Source organism: Delphinus delphis, chromosome 16 (genome assembly GCF_949987515.2).
Source record: "Delphinus delphis chromosome 16, mDelDel1.2, whole genome shotgun sequence".
Taxonomy (NCBI): Eukaryota; Metazoa; Chordata; class Mammalia; order Artiodactyla; family Delphinidae; genus Delphinus; species Delphinus delphis.
Genome location: NC_082698.1, coordinates 30187380 through 30213861, shown reverse-complemented (window position 1 = coordinate 30213861; position 26482 = coordinate 30187380). Strand labels below are relative to the sequence as shown.

Here is a 26482-nt window from a genome sequence, read left to right as displayed (position 1 = left end):
ACGGCAATACGACCACACTCCGGCCAGCGGGCACAACCGGCAACAGCCCGAAGCTCCCACCTCCCTTCGGCGCTTACGTGCGCTCCGTGACTATCGCGGCGGACACAGGGCCGACGACGGAGGCCGCATGCGCCCTGGCGTCCTGGAGGGCGCCCCCTCCCCCTGGCGGCTGCAGCGTCCGCACGGGGCGCATGCGTACATCCGGCGGGCGGAGGACGGCCCCGAGCCAGTGGAAAGATTTGGCCGAGCAAGTGAGCGGGAGCGGGCCGTTGGAGCGCGAGCGCGCAGGCGCGGCCGGGGTAGGGCCGCGACTCCGGAATCTCGGTGAGCCCCAGTCTGCGCCGCACCCCGAGCCGCAGCCATGGCCGCCTACAAACTGGTGCTGATCCGGCACGGCGAGAGCGCGTGGAACCTGGAGAATCGCTTCAGCGGCTGGTACGACGCCGACCTGAGCCCGGCCGGGCACGAGGAGGCGAAGCGCGGTGGGCAGGCGCTGCGAGGTGCGGAGAGGGCCGGGGCAGTGGGTGGGGGCTGCGAAGGCTCGGGCAGGCGCCGCTGGGTGAGGACCGCTTGGCCGCCCCCGCGCCCCCCCGGAGAGCCCCTTCTCTCCAACAGTTTATTTTACAGTTGAAAAAATGGGCCCAGGGTGGGGGATCGACTTGCTCAAGGTCACCCAGCGGAGTGTGAGGGGCAATGCCAGGAAGAGGACCCGGGCGGTAGCCCCGCAGCTTACTGCGCTCTCCACGACACAGCCTTGAGAAAGTCCCCTTTTTCCTAGTCCGAGCACTTAGTAACTCGGGGACGGGTTGCTAAATGGGATGCCCGGTGTCTTCCAGCAACTATAACCAAGCCTACTCAGGAGGATGCTGGGGATCCTGGTGAAGCGGCAGGCCACATGCTTCTCCCCGCTGAGGGGGAGTGACGCGGACCCCGGGGCCGGGGAGGGGCGGGGGGCGACCAGCAGGGTTCTAGGTACAAAGACATCTACGTGCTTGTGCAGAATGTTGTTTACCAGCATTCCGCAAATCCTGTGTCCAAAATGCGTCCACAAATGTAATTGAGAAAATGAATGATTTGAGTAGATCCTCTTCACAGCCCTATAAATTATACAGGTTTTATTCCCCTCCTTCCCATCCCTCCCTGGCCCTCTTTTCTAGTTGGGAAAGTGAGGATTGGAAAGATGACTTGTCCAAGGTCACATCTTATTCCTAGTCTGCCACCCTGGCCTCTGCTCTGGGGTTGAGTACCGGGTAAGTGCGAGGAACTGGTAGGCTGTTATGGGCAAAGGTGGAAGTGGCAATGAGATAAGCTGGCTTACCCAGGCTTGCCCCCGCTGGCAGACAGCTCTTTGTGATTTTGAAGCGCTAATAAGCATTCCCTGCTGCCAGCAATTCAAAGCGTCTCTGGACCGAGGAGGTGCTTCCACCAATCCTTCCCTGCTCCCTTTTAACCTCTGGACAAAGCAGCAGCCATTAAAAAGGGTCACTGATTCCTGGCTGATGTGAATCAGGTATTTGGCCCCAGTTTGCTCTCTCTAGCTACTTGCCTTCACTGTAGATCCTTTAGAAATGAAGCAAAAGTTCGGAAAGTATGGGAAATGTAATCCTGCTGGGGATGTGTGTGAATACTTTGGGATGGCCTGGTGTGACCTCATACCGGTTAGGAGAGGCCAGGATAGGGAAAGTGCTGGTAAAGGAGGCCATTTTCCCTCCTGCTGTCTGGCAGGAAGAACTGTATGGGTCTGTGGTGGTTTGCTGATGACTAGCCTAGGACAAAGCAAATTGCAGCTGTCCTCTAAGACTGATCAAATGCCTTAACTTGTAATATCTTAAAATAACAGACCCTATTTCAGTTTTTAAGTAAATGTTAGTAGCATTAGTTTCAAAAGAAATCCCATTTAAAATTTTAATAACTGTTTAGGGGCATCACAGATGATTAAATAAAAAGTGAAAGACCAAAAGCAAAAACTGAATGATGAAGACCATATGAATAATCTAATACTGTAAAAGACCTAAAATAACATTAAATTCACTAGGGCTTTAAGTATTATAGGGTTTATAAAATCTTGAATGATTTCAGGAGGAAGCTACCAAGAACTGAGTTTTCCCATGCCGTCTTGCTCCTGGGGGGCGGATGGAGTCCACACTGCACAACACCGGCTAACCCCATCCCTGGGAGTGGCCTAGACTATGCTTTTGTTTGATGGCCAAGTTGAAGGAAGAGGATTTAGAGTTCTCTGTTAAGAGTTGTAAGGGGAACTGCTCTTTTCCTCGGGGACTGACTTGTGTATCCAATGTGCAGCACTCCATTGCAAGTGGAAAATGCAGTGAAACAACCAATAGCTTTTCAGCATGGGAGCTGAGGCTTGCACTGTGGATACTCAATTCCCAGTGACTCCCTTTTATTGGGGAGCCATTCCTCCCCATAAGATTAGGGAGGGGATGGTAAGTGAGTCTACCCGCACTTGTCAGTGAGCCTTAGTGATGAAATCTGTGTCTTTTCCCTTGTGGATTGTGGTGAGTTTCTTGGTGATTAATTCTCCCTTCCCCCATCAGTGTAGTTCTTACGGGCCTTATTCTCAGTTGAACGGCTGGCAGGAAAATTCACTTCACATTTCATTAATTACTGTTGGCCACCTCAACATGAGGCAATGCGCAGGAAAGTTTGTGCTGAATTTCAAAGGGGGCCTTGTAGCCTCATGGAAGAAAACAGGAATGTTTTCCTGGTCCACTACTTAAGGAAAGGGCCATCTCCCCATTAAAGTGGGAGGGAGAATAACCGTTTGTGAAACATGAAGACAAATAGTTGTAACTTACTGGTTGGGCCAATATAACTTGATACCACCCCTCAGTAACTGCTGTGTATGGAGGAGAGGTTCATTTACAAATGCATCAGACAGTGCACAGCATTTGCTCTTTCTCCAATGAGTGGCTTCTCTTAAACTTGGTTTAACAATTGACGTAGGTAGATTATATTCTCTGGGTAGTGAGGTAATTTGACGATAGCAGAAAGGAACTGTGGATGAAGAGGTTGTGATGTGATTTCCAATACTCTAGGGAAGGTATAATTTCATGCAACAAACTAGTTTTATCAGCATCCTCTAAGAGCTCTTGCTGTGTCCTGATTGTTGAGAGTTCAAAATCCCATTTCTCCTAGACCAGAGGTAGAGAGGACTGAAGTATGTTAATAATTATCAATCAGGAGTGACAGTTCTAACTAAAATACAAACATCAGGATCCTTAGAAATTAGCAAACTATGGAGATAGCTAGAAGTGGTGGTTATGAGTTAGATTTTTAAAAAATAAATTTATTGATGTATTTATTTATTTTTGGCTGCGTTGAGTCTTCGTTGCTGGGCTCGGGCTTTATTTAGTTGTGGCGAGCGGGGGCTAACTTTTTGCTGCGGTGCACAGGCTTCTCTTGTTGCAGAGCACGGGCTCTAGGCGCACGGGCTTCAGTAGTTGCAGCACGTGGGCTTTGCAGTTGCGGCTCATGGGCTTTAGAGTGCACGTTTGGTAGTTGTAGCTCGTGGGCTTAGCTGCTGCGCTGCATGTGGGATGTTCCCAGATGAGGGCTCGAACCCATTTCCCCTGCCTTGGCAGGTGGATTCTTAACCACCGCGCCACCAGGGAAGTCCCCTGTGAGTTAGATTTTAGAGTCATACTACCTGGGTTTTAATCTCTTTTATGTAATAGCTGTGAGCTCGGATAGTTTGCTTAACTCCTCTAGTTTCTATTTTCACCTGGTAAGATGGGTTGTAATGATGTAACCTTATAGAATTGTTATGAAGACTAAATAAAACACATACAAAGTACTCAGTCCAGTGCCTGACAGATGGATGGTAAGCTCTCTATAAGTACTAACTATTATATTTATTAAAAGATTCCAAGTTTTTTGAATCCTTACCTTGAAAGAATTAAAGCAAATAAATTCTTAAAGTGTGCTTAAGCACAGCACTCTGGGGATTAGGAAAAGTAGCCCAGATCTCAGGTTAGCTGGTTGACAGTACATTTGGGCCTTGGGTTAGATGAATTCTTGGGGAACCACTGGGAAGTATATTGTCAACTGCAACATAAATCAACAGATTTTATCTTCCCCGAAGGCAGAATATTGTTTTTCCTGCTAGGGTGTACAAAATAAAATATTTAGCCAAATAATTTTCATTTGGGTTGTCTGTACATGACGAAATTTATATGTAAGAAAATTCTGGCTCTAGGGAATTCCCTGGTGGTCCACTGGTTACAACTCTCACTGCCGAGGGTCCGGGTTGAATCCCTGGTTGGGGAACTAAGATCCCACAAGCCACATGGTGCGGCCAAAAAGAAAGAAAGAATTCTTGCTCTAGAGTGGACCTGATTAGCTTATCACTTTGAACTTATAATTTCCAGATGCCGGCTATGAGTTTGACATCTGCTTCACCTCAGTGCAGAAGAGAGCAATTCGGACCCTCTGGACAGTGCTGGATGCCATTGACCAGATGTGGCTGCCAGTGGTGAGGACTTGGCGCCTTAATGAGCGACACTATGGGGGTCTGACTGGCCTCAATAAGGCAGAAACTGCTGCCAAGCACGGTGAGGCCCAGGTAAAGATCTGGAGGCGCTCCTATGATGTCCCACCACCTCCGATGGAGCCCGACCATCCCTTCTACAGCAACATCAGTAAGGTATGGACAAACGGAGGTTTGGCTCGCTCCACCCAGGACCAGGGTGTTAGAATCTGGGCTTCACTCTTTTAGCTTTTATTAGGGTCTGCCTAGACCCACTGAGTTTCTAATTTATGATAAAAGAGTTACTTTTTTCTTTTCTTTTCTTTTTTTGGCTGTGGGGTTTGTGGGATCTTAGTTCCCCAGCCAGGGATCAAACCTGGGCCCTCGGCAGTGAAAGCACAGAGTCCCAACCACTGGACCACCAGGGAATTCCCTAAAATAGTTAATTGTAGTCCCCTTTCTCCAAGGAATGACCTCCACTTGTTAAAAGATTTAGTTAAGAGTTTATGTTGTTTATCTAAAAAGAATATATCTTTTTTACATCTACTGCCATGTTTTAAAAAAACCCATCCATAGCTGATAGGGCCTTCCTAAGCCAATTGCAAGATAAAGTGAATTGGTTAGAGCCTTGTAGCCTACCTTTTTTTTCTCCTTTCCTAAGTTATGTTTCTTTTGAACTGTCAGTCTTCCCTATAGAGGGTAATGGGGGAGGGAGGGGCAGGATAATAATTATCCCCTTTCCCAAGCTCTCAGTGCCCTGGTGAGAGACTTTCACCCATCACTTTGATCCTTCAGGGGATGAGAAATAGGCAGAATGGATGCAACTGGTAATAACTGATACGCTTGGATTTTTTGTTGTTTAGGATCGTAGGTATGCAGACCTCACTGAAGATCAGCTGCCCTCCTGTGAGAGTCTGAAGGACACTATTGCCAGAGCTCTGCCCTTTTGGAATGAAGAAATAGTTCCCCAGATCAAGGAGGGGAAACGAGTACTGATTGCAGCCCATGGCAACAGCCTTCGGGGCATCGTCAAGCATCTGGAGGGTATGTACGTTTTTCAGAGGGGCCCTCAAAGAGGGCTAAAGCAGAACTGTCACTAATCTGGACTTATTTAGTACGAAGGAGACCTTCAGGAAAGGGCTGGACATGTTGATAGCCTTAGAGACAGGCCAGATTGTCTCCTAGTAGAAACACACTTTCTATCCTTGTCTCTCAAAGCATCCTCTGCAGAAGCAGAGGCGGCCAGACACCACTGGGTGCTTATTGCACATGCAGAACCTCAGGTCCCACTTCAGACCTGAATGAGAAGATGCATCTATCACCCAGGTAATTCAGATACACATGGAAGTTTGAGATGCCCACCTCTAGACTAGGATTACCAGTCGAAACTGCTGATAAAAATCCTTCTTAATCACAACCTGGTACAACTCCACAGATGAATCTCAGTTTGCATCTTAAATTGTTTCACCCAAGGGCCTAGAGGCCCAGATGTGCTGAGTTTTGGCAGCCTGGATGGACTACATAGGACATTTGAGATATGTATAGTCCAGCTTTACTATGGGCTTCCAGATCTCACTTTGGGAGACATACCTTTCATCCATTTTTCTTGCTTTTCAGTGACTGAGAAATAAGCTACGGGGGCATTCCTTGGGTGAGCGATCTACTATAACACAGATCATTACTGTTATGACAAATACCAGAAAGGTTGTCTTGTTTTAATTCCTACGAAAGTCCTTGGAGGACCTGTTTCCCCACCCGGAGAATGAATAGCAACGCTGGAGAGGTCTGTGGATTCATATCTTGCTTGACTGATCATAGCGGGGTGTATTTTCAGGTCTCTCCGAGGAGGCTATCATGGAGCTGAACCTGCCGACTGGCATTCCCATCGTCTACGAATTGGACAAGAACTTGAAGCCCATCAAGCCAATGCAGTTCCTGGGTGATGAAGAGACCGTGCGTAAAGCCATGGAGGCTGTGGCTGCCCAGGGCAAGGCCAAGAAGTGAGGTCGAGCAGCAGATTACTTTCCCAAGGATTACCCTTCCTCCCAAGCCCATCCATTCCTCTGCACCTCTCCCCTGCACACGTCACACTGACGACATCTGTAGGCATCTTAAGCTGTAGCTGCGGATGGGGAGCAGTGGCTCCCAATTTCATTTTAGCCATTTTCTCTCTTGCACCCACTCCCTTCATACAGTCTAGTCAGAATGGCACCTCTGGGACATGGACCTCAGTCCAAGCCAAGGGAAGACTTATCCAGGAGCGTTGAGAGGTAGTAACTGGGGCGGGGCGTTGCTAGTGGTTTGTTTATTACTAAGGACCTGCTTGAGTAGGGGATAGGGAGGAACCATGCCAAGGTGTGACCAATGAGGAGAAGCAAGAGTGCCTATTTGTGTTCCCAGAGGCTAGCTGGGCACTGTTCTGTTCAGGTGACTGGGGGCTCTAGTCATTCCAGTGGAAGATGAATGTAACCTGCATGGTGATTCAATCAAACACTTCCTCCCTGACTCCAAAAGATTGGGATCAATCCTGAATGTTTATGTGTTGCATTTACTTTTACAAAAGAAAAATTTATATGTATATATAAATAAATTAAAAAAAAAACCCTTCTGGGGTTTCTAGTGGCGGTTGAAATATTCCCACATGTGGTCATCAGACAATGAGCCATTCCTTACACCGTCATGGGATAAGCTTCTTGACTTCTAAGGTGTAGGAGCTCATCCTGCTGTGTGTTTTAGAATCCCTCCCCCGCCTTATTGTTTTATGGCAGCGGAATGCCTCTTGATCACATCCAAGTGTGTCTTTCACTGTGCCTGATTTCTGAACCATGTTCCAGTTGCTTGGCCCACCACTTAGGCCCAGTACTCATTTGAGCATAACTGTAGTAAATCTTTTTTCCAGGTCAGTATGATAAAGGAGTGATGTGCAATATTTTCTGTGTCATGTGTGGTATGTCTTATCTGAGGAAATCAACTCAAACATTCAACTTGAAATGTCTCTCATTACCCAAGTCCTTGTATGACAGATTAAGAGCTTTTAGGACAACCAGTCACAACTTTACATAGCCTGGTCCAAGTATCATGTATCTCATTGGGTTTTCCGTGTTGGAGAGCTGAACTCTGTATTCCTGTTGCCTCTCTACAGCTCTTGCTCAGTGGTGCTGGTTACCGAACACTGGAAAATCAAATTCTGAAACTAGTATGCCCTCTTTAGAGTAAGGTAAATGCTTGTTTACTAGACTTAAAAAAGCCAACCCTTTTTTTGTTAGTAACTTTTAAACTTGATTCACACCTTTCTTTTTGGCCCCTAAAATTTTAACCCTATCAGTCAACTAATTAACATCCTCAAAAGTTACACATGCAGGAGAAAAGGGATATACAGTCATCCCTTGGTATCTGCAGTGGGGGACTGGTTCCAGGACTCCTGTGGATACCAAAATTAACAGAAGCTAAAGTGCCTTATGTAAAACTAAGTAGTACAGTTGGCCCTCCGTATTCACAGGTGTCACATCCATGAATAGAGAGGGCCGACTAATTATATACGTAATAGGGAAGGGGCACTACTCACATTTACCTTTTCTCTAAGGCCTTTGAAAAGATCACTGGAACATGAGAAAGCCCATAATGCCTTTCTCTTCTAGTAGGAGCAAGTAACACCATCTATAAAGCTCTTATGAAGTGCCTCTATGCTAGCCATTGGGTGAGTACGTTATCTACATAATCTCCAATCTTGACAACCTCTGAAAGGGCTGGTATCCCCAGTTTACAGAAGAGGAAACATGCTGAAAACGATAACAGAAACTTGCCAGAAGGTACACTACTAAGTACTGGAACCCAGATGAATGTTACTGCAACTAAATCAAAGATTCTTATTCTAAAATTTAAGTACTTTTAAGCATCTTGCTTTTCAAGTTTAGTTCTTTATTTGATCTACACATTAATCCTAGGAAGACCTTTAGTAATTTAAGTCTCCAGTAGCCTGGTGGGATGTTAGTTTACTTAGCTGGTGCTGAATCTTAGACCAGAAGTTGGTAATTTTGTTTGATCAAGTGCTCTTCACCCAAATCAGGCTGGATCAGCTTTGATTACTACTACTCTATGTCCTGACATCACTTGAGTTTACAGCAGTCTCCATTCCTTGCAACTTAGACTCCTGGCTAGAACTCCTGCCTTATGGGCAGGAAAATAACAGAAAGCCATCCTCATTTACCATTATGGCTAGGAGGCCAACAACTACTATCCCTCCAAGACAGTGTCTCTTGGCCAGAGTAGCACATCAGAATCACCTGTGGAGCTGAACGAACCCTTAACACCCACAGGTTCAACCATGAGATTCGTAAGCAGGGCCAGGGCACCTGCAGTCTTTTTTTCCCCTGCACTCCCCCTGCTACCCCTTTACCACTTACAGGCAATTTTGAAGTTCACCTAACCCAGGCTGAGAACCACTTTTCCAAGGCACAGAAAGTATATCCTCCCTGTCTCTAGATTAACAAATATCACCATTACTACATATCAATCACTGTTTGGGCATAGCTATTCAGTCAGCTATGAGTACGCTCAAAAAATTTTTATTGAGCATTTGCTACGTGTTAATCACAGTACCAGGTACTGGAGATTTGAAGATAGAGAAGACAGCATGCTGCCCTTAAAGCTAAGGTAAGTAGGGGAGACACGCACACAACTAACAAACATGTAATACAATATTGCATGGTTAAGGGTGAGAAAATCTAACCTGGTTCGCAGCAAATCAGAAGGCCATTACCCAGTTGTTTCAAATGTTCTTCTTTATGACACTTTTTAAAATTACTGTTTGAAATTATAACATTTCCGTATTTGTTTACTTTTCATTTGTCTCCCCTCCCACCAATGGTCCCCCCCCACTAGAATGTAAGCTCCACAAGGAAAGGATTCTATCATGTTCACTGCTTTACTCCCTAGTTCCTGGAGCAGTGGTGGGCAGAGGAGTTGCTCAAATATATTTATATAATGAGTGAATGATGTCCAACAAGCACTTATAATTAATTAACCAATGTCAATTTGGAGAGCCTCTAATTGCATGCCTGAGGTTTCTGTTCAATACTTGGAAAAATGAGGCACCATGGTACAGAAGGAAGGGCCCAGGCTTTACAGTAAAACAGATCTGAGTTTGAACACTGTTCTGCCTCTTGATGTCTGTGAGATTTATTAATTTTTCTAAGCCTTAGTTTACTTATCTGTAACATGTGGAAATAATTGCTACTTTTCCGGGTCACTGTGAAGTTCAGAGATAACATAAGTAAAATGGCTAACACTGTTGAGAAAATCAATTGGTAGCATCTTTCTGCAAGGCAATAAGGGAGAATCTAACCAAAAATTTAAATGTGCATATTCTTTTACTCAGCATTATACTGCTAGGAATCTGTTTTGCAAAAGAATCATAGGCATGCACAAAGATACATGGTATAGGGATTTTCCCTGCAGCACTGTCTGTAAAAGAAAAAAAGTTTAAAAATATCTATCAATAGGAGACTGATTATATCAATACAAACTACACTGAAGTATCTAGCATTAAGTCCTGGCATTTAGTAGATACCTGATAGAAGGCAATCAGTTATATAATAACAACAATAATATATAACAGTAATATTGGCGTGTACTAACCACTTTTATACATTTCCTCATAATAATCCTATGAGGTCATACTATTCCAGATGAGGAAACAGACTTAAAGAAATAAAAATAATTTGCTCAAGTATCAGTTCAACATCCTGATTGTTATAGTACAGCATATTATTATTTTGCAAAATGTTACCACTGGCGGAAACTGGAAAAAGTGCATAAGGGATCTCTGTATTATTTCTTAAAACTGCAATTACTTACAATTATGTCAATAAAAATTTCAATCAAAAAAAAAACAAAACGGGCTTCCCTGGTGGCGCAGTGGTTGAGAGTCCGCCTGACGATGCAGGGGACACGGGTTCGTGCCCCGGTCTGGGAAGATCCCACATGCCGCGGAGCAGCTGGGCCCGTGAGCCATGGCTGCCGAGCCTGCGCGTCCGGAGCCTGTGCTCCGCAACGGGAGAGACCACAACAGTGAGAGGCCCGCGTACCGAAAAAAAAAATAAAATAAAATAAAAAAAACAAAACAACGTATAACCCGGCTTAAGGCAACGAGAGGACACAAACCCAGGTGGGATGACTCCAAACCTTACCCCAACCATTCTCACTTCACAGAGAAGACATGGGCTCCCTAATAACATCTCAAGAAGTGACATAATTCATCTCTCCTTTCATTCTCTCTGCAACCTCCCCATGCTTAACCCTCATCCTTTGCTTGTCCTCAAGCTTGTGTGTACATTCCTGATTCTGCACTTTGCTTGGGCTTCTCTCTCTGCTCTGAATATCTTCACCTCACTTATCTTAGTTCTTTAATTCCTCTCACTTCACTTACAAATCCTTTCCTGGCCACTTCACATGATAGTGTTCTGTACCTCTTTTCAATTCAGATTTAACATTTCCTGGAGTATCTACTGTATCAGTAATACTTTGTTTACCAAATTACTTTCAGAATTACTAACATGCTACCTGAATCACCACATGTGTCCCATAATTTTCACTAAACCATAATCTCTCTAAATGAGGAAATGTATATAAAGTACTTAACCTAGTGCCTGACACATAGCACGTACTCAATAAGCAAAAGTATGTACAACAGAATATACAAAAAAGATTGGCAATTAGGCGTTGTCTAGAGCAAGAAAGCACGTAACACATGTCTGTTAATCGGTGCCACCAGGCAAGACCCTGCTCTAAATGTCATGACACTGTTTAGATTCTTTTCCCTACTCAATATAATAGAAACCATAAAATTCTTTTCGTAAAAATGTTTTCTTTTTCACAGCAAAAAATACATATTTATAAGACTGTCAGAAAGAACAGGCTATTTCCACCATCATACAGTTGGTTTGCTGGTGCCTCCAAAAGAGAAATTTATCACTCAAGAGGATAAAATCCACTGAACGATTCACAGGAAAAATGTTTTGCCTATAGAGTAAGATTTTTCTAGAGGTGGCTGCTGGCCAGCCCCAGGTGCCTGAATGAAGACAACAGCACCCTGATGTCACGTTCACACATGTACTCTTGGAAAGAGCTTACTCCTGTGCATGGGGTAAAGTGTGGCTTCTTAGGTCTGTAAGAATTCAGGCTGTACTCGGGCCACTTTCCGGAATTCTTTAGTGTGGGTCTTAGGGCACTGCATCTCACACCAGCTGATGGGAACCATCTGGACACCTGGAAGGGAAAAGGTGGAGTTGGAGATGGGACCCCAAATATTTGCTTGAGACCCTTCTCTTTTCAGCTGGGTATGAACTGAAGTGTCACCAAGCTGCCTAGTGAACCTCACCTCATACAGAAAAAAACCTTGTTTATTCCACTGATTTATGGAGTGAGTGCCTCTTTTCCTTAGATTATATAAGGAGAATCATTCTAATCTCAGTAGTAAGTATCTACACTAGTATTGCTTTTTAGATAATTAAAAAACAAGGGAAATGAGGGAAAACAATGGACTAATCCCAAACCCTAGCTCCCAGGTAAAGGTAAGCATGTGGAAGCATGGACAAACTCACCCGATTCACTGTGGGCCACCACCACTCCCAGCTCATTTTCAGCAGTGGTTAGGAGGTAGTTGGACTGCGCATCACCTAGGGAGATCTAGTCACATCACACTGGTAAAGGAAAACAGAGTTTTAAGCCATCCCTCCCATAGCCACTTGAGTGGTTTCTCTACTTCCATTTCTTCTTTTGACAAAGGACCACAAGTCTGAGGGGAATAAAGGATACCACTTTGGCCAAGACAATGTCCCCTGGGCGGAAACTCTTATAAATTTCAACCTGTAAAGAAAGAACAGGAGTGTTAAGTGAAAGCTCCGAATCAGGTCTACATGAAACTATTAACACCCCTGGCAGAACCAGTCAACTTCTAATCTCAGAGGGTGGAAGTCATCACTACTCAAGTCAATCAACAACTTTTATTGTTTCTGTGGCATCATCACATAAATGAAAGATTTTGAACTCAGTAACCTAATCAGGAATCTGACTTGAACAAAAGTACTATAGTTGCTCTGAAAGGCTCCAGAGTAAGTCTGAGGAAACAGCAATGAATAAATACGTGGCTTCAAAGGCAAAGGGTAAACTAGCCCCTCTCTGGTCAACAAAGTGAACAAAAATGATATGAAGAGGAAAGGGACAGTGAAGTGAATTCCACACCTTCCAGAAAGGAACACCTTAAAATTCCTTGGACTCCACATTTCCATAGACCTTTCAAATTCACTGGAATAATTTAAAAGGATTGAGATTCCTAAAGCCATGAAAAAAAAAAAGAACCAACCAACAAACCTTGTCTTTTTCAGTAGCTCGGACGTCTTCCTTGCTATAAAGAAAAAAGAATTAACAGAAAGGTTAATTATCTGTGAGAAAGAATTATCCTGCAGACTCCTGGCAGACAAAGAGCTACAACAGCAGAGAGAACAAGTCCTAATGGGGACCCAGCGGCCACCCAGAGGAGCAGGGTGAAGATGTATCCCTAGTCTTCTCCTGGAGGAGAAAACCACATTTCCCATTCTTGGATCACACAGAGCAGCAGTATCAATACCTCCCACTAGAGAAAAGTGGATCAGATTTAGCTGGGAAGGATAAGGAACTTCACTGCCTTAGGAGAGCTTGAACAGAAGCACCACAGAACAACACAGAATCCTGACGGTGGAAAGAGCCTCAGATGTTAAATTATCTAGCTCACGAGAATTGTTTGTCCCTTCTCAAGAATCCATAGGAAAAAATTTACCATTTCACCCACTACCCTTTTTATTGTTTTACAGTCCTTGGGTTTAATTGATATTAAATTCAAGAAAGAAAGGTACTTCCTAAAATGCTTTCTACTTTGTTTGATATGAATCATCCCTACAATGCTAATCTCCAGCTTAGCTCAACCCTTTTTGTTTTATTTAAAGCCCTATCTCATTAATATTTTCCTTTTGTCCTAACTCACATGTTTTAACGTTTTCTTTGGCTACTACCTGGGGAGAATCAAAGCACAAAGGAAGAGAGAAATGGGCAGGAATAGAGAATGTAATTGTTCCTAAAAATTCCAGGCTCCCATTCTATCCTAACCTCATTCCAGGTGCTGAGGCAAATATGAAGACAAAAATACTTCTTACCGGATAGTTCCTCGAAAAGAGTTCTTAAGCGGTGTGGACCCCACATATAGGATGTGTACTTTGGCAAAGCGTGAATTGATGCTAGAGACCTGTGCAATAGAGAAAAGAGCAGCACTAGAGTGAGTATTAGTCGTTGTCAGCTGAAGGAGGCGGGAATAAACTAGGATTTTGGTCCAAGCAACCCTACTAAGTATAGAAGTTAAGACAAGTTAACTCCTACTTATCCCTGTATAAGTCATATTTGTAAAGTGGAATAAGAGCCACTCTGGCCACTTAATAGAGTTACTGTGGAAATCAAATAAGATGGAATAGGTTTTGAAAAATATACAAGTCTAACATAAATACACAAGGGTATTTATAGTATATAGCAAATCTAGCTAGACCTTTAACAGATCTTACTATGAGCCCTGTAGTGTGAACAGAATTTAAGTCTCCATTGCAGCTGCTGCATAATATTTAGATCACTGCCTCTCCAGTTATTTTCAAAATAACACATACATTCTCTCTCCCGTTCTGTTTTTTTTTAAATTTGGCATGCTTCGCAGCTTGCGGGATCTTAGCTACCTGACCAGCGATTGAACCCACGCCCTCAGCAGTGAAAGCTCGGAGTCCTAACCACTGGATCGCCAGGGAATCCCCACATAGATTTTCTGCTGGAGAAATTTATAGAGAAAAACTAAGAGCTGCAAGTTAATTTAACTGGCAGAGAGTGGGGATGGGCAGGGAGTACTGATATATTATAGTTACTGACCAGTACCGCATTAATGTGTACTTTCCCTCAAAGACTATCAAATCTTTTGTTTCTCTGCAGAAAGAGTTTTGCTTCAGTTGTTCAAAAATGGGCCTTCTGGGACTTCCCTGGCGGCGCAGTGGTTGAGACTCTGTGCTCCCAGTGCAGGGGGCCCGGGTTCAATCCCTGGTTGGGGAACTAGATGCCACATGCATGCTGCAACTAAGAGTTTGCATGCCACAACTACGAAGCCCGCATGCTGCAACTAAGGAGCCTGTGAGCCACAACTAAGGAGCCTGCCTGCCACAACTAAGGAGCTAAGCCACAACTAAAGGAGTCCTCGAGCTGCAACTAAGGAGTCCACATGCTGCAACTAAGACCCGGCACAACCAAATAAATAAATACTAAAAAAAAAAAAAAAAAAAAAGGGCTTCCTTATCACCCTTTGGTGCCCGTCTCCCAGACAAAAGTAAAAAATTACAAACTCAGGGAATCAGCTCTGTGAAAGAACTATGCAAGCTTGAACTTGACCTCATTGATCATTATCCTAGAAATCTCTAGACCAGCATAGTCCCGTAAAACTTTCTGTGATGATAGAAATATTCTGTGTTGACCAATATGGCAGCCACCAACCACCTGTGGCTACTGAGCACTTGAAATGTACCTAGTGGAAGTGAGAAAATAAATTTTAAATTTTGTTTAATTTTAATTTATTTAAATTTAAATGGCCATATGTGGCTACTGGTTACCATATTGAACAGTGCAGCTCTACAATGATCATTATTTCAGCATTGGACAGTATCCTAAGCAGGGAGGTTAGGACCAACTTACCTTACAGGTTACAATAGCTCCCACATCTGGCAGTAATTGGGACTCTGTTTCTCTCATCACAGATATGACAGGAAGCTACAGAGAGAACAATAAAACATGAATATCCTTGCTAAGTCTTGGGTAAAAGTGTCTGTGGCTTGAGAATAATATAGGAATGCCATGGGCCACGGTTGAGGTCACAAGTGCAGGTGGACTACAGATTCATTTGCAGTCCAGAGCAGAAAGCCTTAGACATTTTAGGCTATAGGATGGCCAAGGGGCCACAGGAAGAAAGCTGCTAGAAGACATAATCTAACCATTTCAGACGAGTTCTAAGTTTTCTGGTGATTTTCTTAGAGCTTTTTGGCATACAACTATATTGCCTGTAATCACGGATAATGTGACTCTTTCCTCCAAAGTTATACCTTTCTTTCTGTTTGTCATTTTATTGGACAGGCTAGAATTTCCAAATAAATGTTATATAATAGCATACATAATAGCACCTTGTTCACTATGCCTCAGCTCTCCTGGCCTTTTTTCAGTTTCATGAATTCACTAAATTTCTTCCCATCTCAGGATCTCTATCCAACCTGTTCTTTATGCTCACCCACTCAACTCTTATTTATCCTTTATTCAGGATAAATATAAATATTCAGGTTAAAGATTCAGGTTAAATGTCACTTCTGACTAGGGTGGGTTTGCCTATTACATGTTCTCATGGTACCCCGTAATATGCTTTCAGAGCAGGAATCACATTTGTAAGCATACATTCATTTGAGCATATATTTGCTTACAGTTGTGTTTGTGCCCCCGATAAGAGACCATGTGTATTTGGCTCATTACAACATCCCTAGAGGTCAGCACTGTGCCTGGCACATGAAAATGCTCCATAGATAGCTATATGTATAGCTATGAAATGAACAAACTTTCAAATCCTAAGGAAATTCCCAAATTGATCGAATAAAAAGTCTCTCATTTTATAGATGAGGAAGAACCTAAAACCAGAGGGTTTAAGTTTCTTATCTAAAGCAGAATCAAGGTTTAGTCAATACTGAAGTGTTCTAACTCTGAATCCTCTTTCTACTACGCTCCTTTAAGCTGCTCCTTCAAGAACTGCTTATCTGATCCTGAGCTAATCGTGGATCAGCCTCTGGAACCAGGGAGAATAATATTACTCATGCATTCAACAAACATCTACTGAGCATTTATCTTGTGCTAGGCGCGGCGGTTATGGAGTCTACGGGAGAAGGGTCTAATGGGGAACTTATTGATATAACTGAGTGTTTAATTACATGCTGAGCTAAGTGCTTAGAAAGGGAAGAATACAGCTCTTTGTGAGTGCTCAACAAAACAGACAAAAACAAAACTTTTTTCGACTAGTGGCTAGGACAGCTTCTCTGAGAAAGTGATACTAGTGAGGCTATCTGAAGGGTAGGTAGGAATTGAATAGGCTAAGGAAGAGAGGAGCGTGTTCCAGTCGGCGTGTGTACAAAGGCTCTGTGGCGCACTGGCGACACTGAAAGAAGCCAGTAGTACTAGATAGCAGAGGGTGAGGCGCGGGTAGCGGAGCGAGATAAAGTCGGAGAGGTAGGCGACATTCGGACAGGATTCAGCTCACTGCAGGGCTGAGCTCGCCTCCACTCTTCCCCCAACTTGCTTCCCCGAGTGTCAGCAACACAACCAAGCCGGACCAACAAAACTGTTCTGTGATGGCTAAGTGCCCGGCAGCGGGGACCACAGCTGTTCAAACTTAAGAGACCAACTTCTTTTACTGAACGAGGCACTGAAGACGCGCCCGCAGGTCCCCTGCCTAAGAACTGCGAAATCAAAGGCAGCCTAAGAAAAAGGCAGAGACGGAGAAGAGGGGAAGCCGCCCCCTTTACCGCGCCGTTCTCGCTGCTCTTTATCAGGCAGCCAGCAAGCGACGAAAAGATGTAGCCATGCCGGGTGTAGGTGCCGCTGCCGGGGCTGCCCTCTTCCAAGTTACACAGACGTTCGCCTGCGGAAAAAACGCTGCATCAGCCACGGGTCCGCAGAAGCTGTTGGTCGTCGGGCCTTCCTGCCTCCGTCCCTGCCCAGGATTCGCTCTGGGCACCGCTGACTTACCGGGGATGCAGTACCTCACGGGTGGCGCCATGACTGCCCCTGTCCCAAGTCCGGAGGAAAATGAAGCCGACCTCTCATTGGCCAACATCCAGGTGCAGTTCCGCAGTAAGAAGCGTGCCAATTGGTGAGCTTTATCACGTGACCACCGGGAGCGCCTCCTTGAGATGTAAACTCCATTTCCCAGGTTACCCCGGGACGAGACCGGGGGTGGAGCTCCGGCCCGCATGCGCTTGCGCTTACGCTTGCGCTTGCGGATAAGGATGGGCGGGCGGCGGGTACGGGGCTGGAGGGTGAAGCTGTGGGCTGTGGGCCATGGTTGGTTGGATTGAGCCAGGCCGGGCCGGGGCGCCGAGCTGGAGGGGGTGGCAGTGAGCGGCGGCGGAGGCTGCAGGGTTCGATTTGGCTGACTGGGGAGTCGGCCGGTGGCAGGTAAGAGCGAAGCCGCGGCCTTTGCTGCCCGGTCCTTTCCCTTTTTCTAGGGTCGGGCCCTGTTCTGGGGCCTTGTGAGTTCCTGCTCAGCACGGCCTCGCCCTCGAACCGGGCGGAGCTCACCCTCCGGGCAGCCTTAAGGCGCGGAATTGGAAGGTCAGCCCACCCAGCTCGCCCATTTCACAGATTTGGAAACTCAGCCCCAGAGATAGGATTTGACTTGTACAGTGTCTCTAGAGACCAAACCGGTACCCAAGTTATTTTACTTCCTGCCCATCATACTTTGGCCACGCCAGCCTTTTTGAGAAATAAAACCTTTCCCCGGTTTCTGTAACTGCAGCTTTCCGATCTTGCTGTCGGATCCTGTCAAGTGGAGCATGTTAGTCTGGAAGGGAAGTCTGCACATGAATAAAATGCTGCTCTTACTGATGATTGACATCTGCTGCTTGAGGCTGTAAACATCCTGAGAACAGCCTTTGTCCAAATGAGATTTGTCGACCTTCTTCTCAGTTTCCTCTGCCTTCTGGTGGCTTTGGAATCTGTGTGTGTACTCCCACTCCCACCCCTATGTCCCTCATATACGGTTTCTCCTTGGGAAAGAGATGGTGACTTAGAGCCTTGAGAAGAGGGGGATGCTGTGGCCTGCCGTCCCCTCTGATCTGGTGGCAGATGTCACTAAGTGGCTACTACTGAGGGATCAGAGTGCTCAGAGCTTGTGCTGGGGGTGATAGCGAAACTGTGCGTGCTGTATTTCCTGCCCTGTTCACTTCCATCACCACCCCTCGCCCCTACCACACACAATTTTTTGAGCTCTGCTTTACCTCAGTTTCCTGAGAGGAAATGTTCAGTTGTGGCCCCATGGACTACATATCTCTTCCCTGGCATTCCCATATCCCCCAAACCCCACTAAATAAGGGGTGTGGCGGGCTTGGCTTCAGGTTTCTTTTACACAAATCTGATCTTTAGCTCTGCACCTACAAGCTTTTGGCTTACATGTTTGGGTTGATTTCTGGTTGGACTAGTTTTTAAAAATGACTTCTAGCTCTTGAGTGCTATGATTCTAACAATGGTTTTCATTTCTCAGTAGACACTTACTTAGCGTTATCATGTTGGCAGGAGTGTCCTTGCTGTTATTTGTAGGACAGATAGACATCCGACCAGCCTTTCCACTTCAGCATCCCTCCAGTTCATTCATTCAACAAGTATTTATTGAGCACTTCCATGATCCAGGTATTGCGCTAAGCACTTTATAAGCATTTCGTTTAAACATCTTACCAAGTGTATATATAGAATCATAAAGGGGTAGAGCAGGAAGGGACCTTAGTATTTAATCCTACCCTCTCACTGAATGGGAACACAAGAAAATTGAGTGCCAGCAGGGTTTGGTGATTTGCCCAAGGTCACAGAACTACTTAAGGGCAGAATTGAACCCTAAGTAGTCGAGTTATGGGGCAGGTGAGAGTTGGTAAGTCTAGTGCTTGAGGCAGTCATTTCCTGTAGAGCTCAGTTATTCTGGAAGTGGTTGAGAACAAGCTGAAAAGTGGAGAATCAGAGAAGGGAGACTTTTTTTTGTAGACAGGAGAGATGGCATATAATTCATGTTTATTACAGATGAGGAATGCATCTTATTTGAAAGTTATTGTTATAAAAAGTATTTTAGTAAATAGGAAACTCTCCATTAGCCATAGAAGGGGAATGAACAATATGCGGATGACCTAAGTCACCTGGATTTGCTATGGGGTAAAATGTTTTGTCCCACTCTTATGTTAGATTTTAGCTGTATACTATTTGAAAACTCATGCTTTAAGCCAAATCATGATTCGACACAATAGGAGTCCAACTCAAAGGAGGTAGGAAGAAGTTTGAGCTTTTCCTTTTTCTTTTTTCTACACGGCCCCTTAATTCTCTTATACCCTTGGAGGTGATGGGAATGGCCACTTACTTTATCCTGGTACAGAGAGCAGGTCCCTACTGAATTGTCTGCCTTCTCTTTGCTGGCCTTGTCTGCTGGATTTCTTTTTGCCTTAGGTCTTTAGAGGGCTTGTGGAAGGAGATAATTAAGTTTTCTTTGAAAGGCCTCTTGTGGGGATGAGCCAGGGTGCAAGGAGAGTACCTTGCTCCAGTTACTGAAATGAAACCACCCCTACAGTGGAGCAGCCTCCTCCAGTTTCTGCTGGGTTTTGAGCTGCCTGTTAAATAAGTCAGTGGAGTTGCTGAGGACAAAGTAGCCATAGGAGAAAATCAGATAATTTCCTTTCTGGTAAAGCCCTTAATCTGCAGAATTGATGAGACTGTCATGAAGGAATCTGTGTCTTCTGTTCTGGGCATTGCCTGGGCAGCTGACCTCCTGTGGCTATTAGATAAGGTAAAAACCACATGGAGGAGGTGAAGGCACTTGCAGAGGAGCCATGCACAGGGCTAAAGAGCTGGGAAGGTTGGTTGGGAAGCTTGGGGCCAATGGCAGCAGCCACAGAGAAAGCTCTCGAGTGTCCAACTAGAACAGGGCGGGGGAGACTCATCACTCAGAGGGCAGGCCCTGTGGTCTTCAGGAGCCACCAGCCCTCCTCCCACTGCCAGTGTCTCCTGCCTGTGGTGGTGTTCTGCTCTGAACACCAGAAATTGTCTTGGCTTCAGTAAGCTTGCGGCAGGGCTGGGACTAGAATTGGAGACAAAGCATCTTACATCATGCAAGGGGTAGCTGAGCTGTCCTGACAGGAGACAGGGACTCTTCATGCCACCAGGCCTGTAACGTAAGCGGGAAGGATGAGTATCTTTTGCCAAGACTCAGGTAGCATCAGGGAAGATCTAGGTGCAGGATCCACATGCTGTGAACTCACTCCCCCACTGGCTGTTCCTGGTGAAGACAATTGTTAGGAGGTAGGCCAATGGGCCAGGTCAGGCAGGAGATGCCGGGACACCTCTGCTACTGTGGCCAGGCCCTCAGAGGCACGTGGATGGCTTTGTGCACGTTGGTTGGGCTCCACCCAGTTGTCCGTCTACACAGACAACTCCAGAGATCCTGCTTTGGCTTGGAGTCACCTCCCTACTTCCCACACCTACTGACTGGCCCAGCGGGCCTCGGTCTTAGGTCTTTGCCTCTAAGCGCCCCACTGGTGGGGCAGGGAGGGACAGGACCCAGGCTGGCCCCTCACAGTTGTGTGCTCTCCTAGGAGCCATGCGGGGCCAGCGGAGCCTGCTGCTGGGCCCTGCCCGCCTCTGCCTGCGCCTGCTTCTGCTCCTGGGCTACAGGCGCCGCTGCCCACCTCTGCTCCGCGGCCTGGTTCAGCGCTGGCGCTATGGCAAGGTCTGCCTGCGCTCCCTGCTCCACAACTCCTTTGCAGGCAGTGACACCGCTGTGGATGCTGCCTTTGAGCCTATCTACTGGCTGGTGGACAACGTGATCCGCTGGTGTGGGGTGGTGAGTGATGCCTGGGGACAGGAACAGGGATGTTTGGGGGTAGCAGAGGGACATGTGTCTGATGGACCTACACTGGGTTTGGACTCACACTGGCCTCCTACCCTGGGGAAACTCCCGAGTCTACCCTGGGTGTTGGCAAGCTCTCTCACTGCGTCTTCTTGACCTCCCTGGTGTCGGCAGGTGTTCGTGGTGCTGGTGATCGTGCTGACCAGCTCCATCGTGGCCATTGCCTACCTGTGTATCCTGCCCCTCATCCTTCAAACCTACTCAGTGCCACGACTCTGCTGGCATTTCTTCTATAGTCACTGGAATCTGATCCTCATCGTCTTCCATTACTACCAGGCTATCACCACTCCACCTGGATACCCACCCCCGGTGGGTACCCCCTCAGGGGCATGGGGGAGGGAGAGAACTGCAGGCTATTGGAGCCAGTTCCAGGAGTGCGGAGGGAGAGTGCCTTGGTATTTTGGAGGTACGAAACCGGTGCTGCCACAGTTGTCATGGTGCTTTTCTCCCTCTGCACAGGGCAGGAATGATATCACAACAGTCTCCATCTGTAAGAAGTGCATTAACCCCAAGCCAGCCCGAACACACCACTGCAGCATCTGCAATAGGTGGGTCTCTGGGAACCCCAGCTGTGGCCCTTTTGCTGTAGTTCTAGGGCAGAACCTAGACCTGGAATTTGACAGGACATTTATGAGGCACCCCTCATGTGCCAGGCAGTGTGCCCTCTATATCGGGACACCTGGTCCTCAGGATCGTCCTGCAAGTTCCGCATTTTCACCACTTGTGGAAAGTGAGATTCAGAGAGATGGGCCAGGGTAGGCAAGAGACCCGGAGTTAGCTTGTCCAGTGTCATGTAGCCAGTGAAGCAGGGTTTGAAGCAAGGCCTGGCTCTCCTCAAAGTCTGTGCCCTTTCCACCTCAGCAGGATGCTGGTCCTTATAGGAAAGGATTGGCACTGACATCTCAAGATCCTTGGCCACCGTAACAGAGCCTGTGTCCCTCCCTCACAGGTGTGTGCTGAAGATGGATCATCACTGCCGTATCCTTTTATTATCTCTTCTGCCTGAGGCCTCCTTCTTTAGCTCCAGAGCACTGCAGAGGTTTAAGGGCCACAAACCCAAGGCTTCTAGCATCACCCTGCAGAGAACACTGGGCTCATGAGAAGTTTGTAGAAGAGCAGATTTTGGGGCTGACATCTCCTGGGAAAAGCAGGAGGCTTACGTGCATTCTGGGATGGATCTTCTTGGAGCAAGGCACCCATCCCTAACAGCTCTTTCTTTTGTAGACTGTCGTGCTAACATCTATTGGATGGAAAGAGATGTTTGGTTCAGTGGGTTGTCCAGTAGGTGTCCAGATAGAACCATTGGTCCCTTGCTGCTGTCCCACACAGATGTCTGTTTAACCCGTTAGGTTGAAGTATTGGCAGACTCATTTTACTGAAGGATTTCAGTTTTCATGATCTCCTGATGGGACTTGTGAGGGCTTTGAAAAGCTTTAACACTTCACCTCAACTTCAAGGAAGTCCCATATTTTCCTGCCTTTGGTGACAGGAAGCCTTGGGCTTGGATGATGTTGTCAGGAACCAAGGATGAACCAGAGAAACCTGGACACCCCCTGAAGTTGTGTGTTTGGTCTTGTCCTTAATCCTGCCTCCACCAGCCTGGCTAAACAACTGTGTAGGCCACTATAACCATCGGTACTTCTTCTCTTTCTGCTTTTTCATGACTCTGGGCTGTGTCTACTGCAGCTACGGAAGTTGGGACCTTTTCCGGGAGGCTTATGCTGCCATCGAGGTGAGCCTGTAGTTAGGAGCAGGGCAGCTCAATAGAGAGCACTTTGGGGTGTGGAATCCGTCCCTAAGGAGTGGGGCTGGTAGCACCCCCCATCCTACAGGTCTGGGAGTATAACCAGCACTGTTTTCCATCCCCTTAGAAAATGAAACAGCTCGACAAGAACAAACTACAGGCGGTTGCCAACCAGGTGGGCTGTCCCCACCCCACTGCCTCCTGCTGCTCAGGCCAGGGGTATAGAGTTGCTGAGGCAACTGGGGCCCACCTGTTAGTCGAGTTGTAGAGGCTGGGGTAGGGGGCCAGTCGAGACTGGATCGGGGTGTTTCTGGGCACTGTCGGCCGTGGGCAGACTAAGTGGCCTAGGGGCAAGCTGGGAGTCCCTGGTATGTGACAGTTTTTGGCTCTCTATTCCATTATCACCTTCTTTGGGCTGAGCAAGGGCTCTGCCTTGGTGATGGCCTGAGCAGCAAGGAGTCTATGTTAGTCTGTGTAATGGGGTTCCAGGGGACAGAGGTCGGGCTGGGCCAGTCTGACCATCCTTTGTTCCTGGTCTGTCTGCGTCCACAGCAGGATCGTCCCTTCTCCCCTGGCCTTTTAGGACTCCTTATTCTGAGCAGATCTTGGGCTTGTGATTGTGTCTCTGCTGCCCTTTCGGTCCTTAGTGGGGCTCACAGTTCTCCCCCTCCAGTTATTCCATTCTGGGTATGGGTCTCGTCCCCTCTTGGGGATTACAGCCACACAGTTCTAGCTGGGGCGTGGAGTGGCTTCCCCTGGAGCCCCATTTGTGTTGTGAGAGCTAAAGGCCCAGGGTTGGTCCCTCCTGTGCTTTACCATCCTGTCCAGACCTGCTCTGCCCCGTGTTTGTCCATGATGATGCCGCCAGCTTGGTCCACCCATCTGGCTGCTGCCCTGACTCCTCTGTGGCTTAACTCCCTATTTTCTCATCATGGGCTTGGATCACTTCCCTGCCTGCAGGTGTTGGGCTCTGGTAGAGAGAGACCAATGGAGCAAATGATCCAGACTTTGCTGTTTTCTTTTTCTAGACTTATCACCAGACCCCACCACCCACCTTCTCCTTCCGAGAAAGAGTGACTCACAAGAGTCTTGTCTACCTCTGGTTCCTGTGCAGGTATCTCAACTCTCATTTTTGACAGTTTGAGGGGCAGCTTCAGAAAAACCTTTTTCGGTGCCCACAGCCAGGCAGGAACCCATCCCCGTGTAAACTGCTGCTGTTCTTATTCTCACTTAGGTTGGCAAAGAGTAGGGCTTAATTTTCTTCAGCATTTGGGGGCAGGGAACATTAAAGATTTGGCATTGAGTGTCTGGTATGTGCCAAGGGAAGTTAAACTCCTACTTAAAGGGTAGGTGCATTTCATAGATGAGGAAAATTGCAGATCTTAGGGGTGAGGTGATTTGTTCCATGATACACAGCTAGGAATGGTAGAGCTGGAACCTGAATGTTGTGGCATTTTATTCTAATTGTTAGTGCTTTTACTACCTCTTCTGTCTCCCAAGCATGGGTATTTTAGGAAATATATAACATTTTCATTAATAGAAGTAGACTTATTTCCCCATCTTACTTTCCACATCATTTATTCTTAGCCCACATTGATGCTTTTTCATGGATGCAGTGAAGTAAAAGTTCGTCTAGGACATGTACGCTGGGAGTTAAGGCACACTTAGACATAAGCCCCTAGGCAGTCACTGTTGCTCAGCTCAATTTCAGACCTACGCATGGCCTCTAACTCCCTCCACACTACCCCACGGTCTTTGCCCCTCTTTTCTCAGTTCCGTGGCACTTGCCCTGGGTGCCCTAACTGTATGGCACGCTGTTCTCATCAGTCGAGGTGAGACTAGTATCGAAAGGCACATCAACAAGAAGGAGCGACGCCGACTGCAGGCCAAGGGCAGAGTGAGTAGGGCCGGGATTGGGGTGGAGGGATGGGTAGGTAACTGAACCTGCCATCCTATAAACAGAGGCCATGGTCAGGGCCAACTAAGGCAGGCGTCATGAAATCCAGAACTTGCCTGGCCAATTTAGGCTCAAAATTGGTTTAAGGAAAAGGATTCATAGAAACATGTTTTTCTTTGCTCTAGGTTTTTAGGAATCATTACAACTATGGCTGCTTGGACAACTGGAAGGTATTCCTGGGTGTGGACACAGGAAGGTAAAGTAAAATATTTAGACCAGCACTGTTCATTGAACTTTCTGGAATGAGAAAAATATTCTATACCTCTGCTGTCTAAAACATTAGCCATTAGTCACATACGGCTTTTGAGTGCTTGTAATGTGGCTAGTATATCAGTGAATTGAAGTTTAAATTTAATTTCATCTTCACAAATTTAAATAGGCATGTGTGGCTAGTGGCCCCCATATTGGTACGGTAGCAGGTGACTACGACAGAATCCTTAGAAAGTTGTTCTCGAGAGGGGACCTCTAGTTAGGGTATGCTGGCCACCAGTCACCTCTCATTTGTATGGCAGTGTCTGGATTTCAAGCACATAATTTGTGGGATTGAAGTCATCTATTTGTGACAGAGGTCCTAAGACAATAAATGAAGCTAGTTCCCTCAGCCCAAGAGACAAAGGTAAATCATTCTTCAAATTGCAACTACTGAGGCAGTAAAAAGTAGGTGACTGGAAGTACCTGCCCTCTTCCTTTTCCCATCCTATTACTCCTGTCTGTCACTGTGCTTACAGTGGCCCCTTAGAAGTTTAGCTCAAAACCTCTAAAGGCCTTCTAGTCACCAGAGGGCACATTTATTGGACAAAACTGGAACTTTTATTACTTTTGCGATGAATGCCAGGGTAGCTTCAGACTACCTTGATATATCTTTGCTGAGGAATGAGGCTCAGGAAGGAAGACTAGGAAATCTTAGATCTCACAAGTATTTCTGTCTTCTCTTATAGGCATTGGCTGACTCGGGTGTTGTTACCTTCCAGTCACCTGCCCCATGGGAACGGAATGAGCTGGGATCCCCCTCCCTGGGTGACCGCTCACTCAGCCTCTGTGATGGCAGTGTGAGCTGGAGTGTGTCAGCCACAACTTGAGCACCACCCTGCTTCCGACATTGCCTCAAGGGCCTCCAAGGATAGCTTCTTGGAATCCTTGAGCAAAAAGAGCCAGTGGGCCTGCCTTACAGTACCATGCAGGGACAGCTCAAGGACCAGTCTCCCGGCCATGGCGGAAGCAAGGCATGATGCGGAAAAATCCTAGGACTGATGTCCCTTTACTCAGGCAAACAGAAGTTCCAGCCCCAGACTGGAGATCAGGCAGCTAGCAACCTTGCCAGGTACTGACCCCGACCTCCTCCAGCTAACAGCACTGGGGTTGGCTACCACCTCTTCCACTTGCCGTCTGAGAAAACACCTGAATGGTAGAGCTGAGATCCTGGCTTCTCAACAGGGCAAAGATACCAGGCCTACTGCTGAGGTCACTGCCACTTCTCATGTGCTGAAGGGAGCAAAAATAAAGGTATTTGATTTTTTAAAGATATGTAGCTTTTCACTCTTTGCCTTT

General features: G+C 46.5%; 3 protein-coding genes across 8 annotated transcripts; 2 read left to right on the top strand and 1 right to left on the bottom strand.

Moving 5' to 3' along the window:
- The first annotated feature begins 230 nt into the window (after nt 1-230).
- On the top strand, nt 231-7415 carry PGAM1 (phosphoglycerate mutase 1). The gene is made up of 4 exons (XM_060034366.1): nt 231-500; nt 4389-4663; nt 5350-5530; nt 6321-7415. The coding sequence occupies exons 1-4, from the start codon at nt 362-364 to the stop codon at nt 6488-6490; spliced, it is 765 nt and encodes a 254-aa protein (XP_059890349.1). The 5' UTR covers nt 231-361; the 3' UTR covers nt 6491-7415.
- Nucleotides 7416-7895: 480 nt separating this feature from the next.
- On the bottom strand, nt 7896-17363 carry EXOSC1 (exosome component 1). Of its 2 annotated transcripts, XM_060034363.1 has the most exons (8): nt 17321-17363; nt 17098-17213; nt 15236-15310; nt 13675-13763; nt 12857-12890; nt 12302-12352; nt 12088-12172; nt 7897-11752 (listed from the first exon to the last, which is right to left on the bottom strand). In XM_060034363.1, the coding sequence occupies exons 1-8, from the start codon at nt 17349-17351 to the stop codon at nt 11646-11648; spliced, it is 588 nt and encodes a 195-aa protein (XP_059890346.1). In that variant the 5' UTR covers nt 17352-17363; the 3' UTR covers nt 7897-11645. The 2 variants fall into 2 exon arrangements, with proteins under 2 accessions (XP_059890347.1, XP_059890346.1); XM_060034364.2 differs by lacking the exon at nt 17321-17363 and having other exon boundaries at nt 7896-11752; nt 12853-12890; nt 17098-17159.
- A 235-nt stretch (nt 17364-17598) lies between these two features.
- ZDHHC16 (zinc finger DHHC-type palmitoyltransferase 16) lies at nt 17599-26458 on the top strand. Of its 5 annotated transcripts, XM_060034361.1 has the most exons (12): nt 17599-17749; nt 18866-18979; nt 20920-21167; nt 21348-21542; nt 21693-21781; nt 22183-22211; nt 22832-22965; nt 23105-23152; nt 24006-24091; nt 24751-24874; nt 25060-25130; nt 25873-26458. In XM_060034361.1, exons 3-12 carry the CDS (start codon nt 20925-20927, stop codon nt 25985-25987), a joined length of 1134 nt encoding a protein of 377 aa, XP_059890344.1. In that variant the 5' UTR covers nt 17599-17749; nt 18866-18979; nt 20920-20924; the 3' UTR covers nt 25988-26458. The 5 variants fall into 5 exon arrangements, with proteins under 5 accessions (XP_059890344.1, XP_059890343.1, XP_059890341.1 ...); XM_060034360.1 differs by lacking the exon at nt 18866-18979; XM_060034358.1 differs by lacking the exons at nt 17599-17749; nt 23105-23152 and having other exon boundaries at nt 18863-18979.
- The last annotated feature ends 24 nt before the right edge of the window (nt 26459-26482 follow it).

Coding starts and splice junctions, on each gene's coding strand:
- ZDHHC16 (XM_060034360.1), top strand. CDS start 20,925: ATGCGGGGCCAGCGGAGCCTGCTGCTGGGCCCTGCCCGCCTCTGCCTG. Junction 21,543..21,692: donor CACCTGGATACCCACCCCCG/GTGGGTACCCCC, acceptor CCCTCTGCACAG/GGCAGGAATGATATCACAAC. Junction 22,212..22,831: donor GAAGATGGATCATCACTGCC/GTATCCTTTTAT, acceptor TGCCTCCACCAG/CCTGGCTAAACAACTGTGTA.
- PGAM1 (XM_060034366.1), top strand. CDS start 362: ATGGCCGCCTACAAACTGGTGCTGATCCGGCACGGCGAGAGCGCGTGG. Junction 501..4,388: donor CGGTGGGCAGGCGCTGCGAG/GTGCGGAGAGGG, acceptor TATAATTTCCAG/ATGCCGGCTATGAGTTTGAC. Junction 5,531..6,320: donor CATCGTCAAGCATCTGGAGG/GTATGTACGTTT, acceptor GTGTATTTTCAG/GTCTCTCCGAGGAGGCTATC.
- EXOSC1 (XM_060034363.1), bottom strand. CDS start 17,351: ATGGCGCCACCCGTGAGGTACTGCATCCCCG. Junction 12,353..12,856: donor GAGCTACTGAAAAAGACAAG/GTTTGTTGGTTG, acceptor CTTTCTTTACAG/GTTGAAATTTATAAGAGTTT. Junction 11,753..12,087: donor GGTGGCCCACAGTGAATCGG/GTGAGTTTGTCC, acceptor TTTCCCTTCCAG/GTGTCCAGATGGTTCCCATC.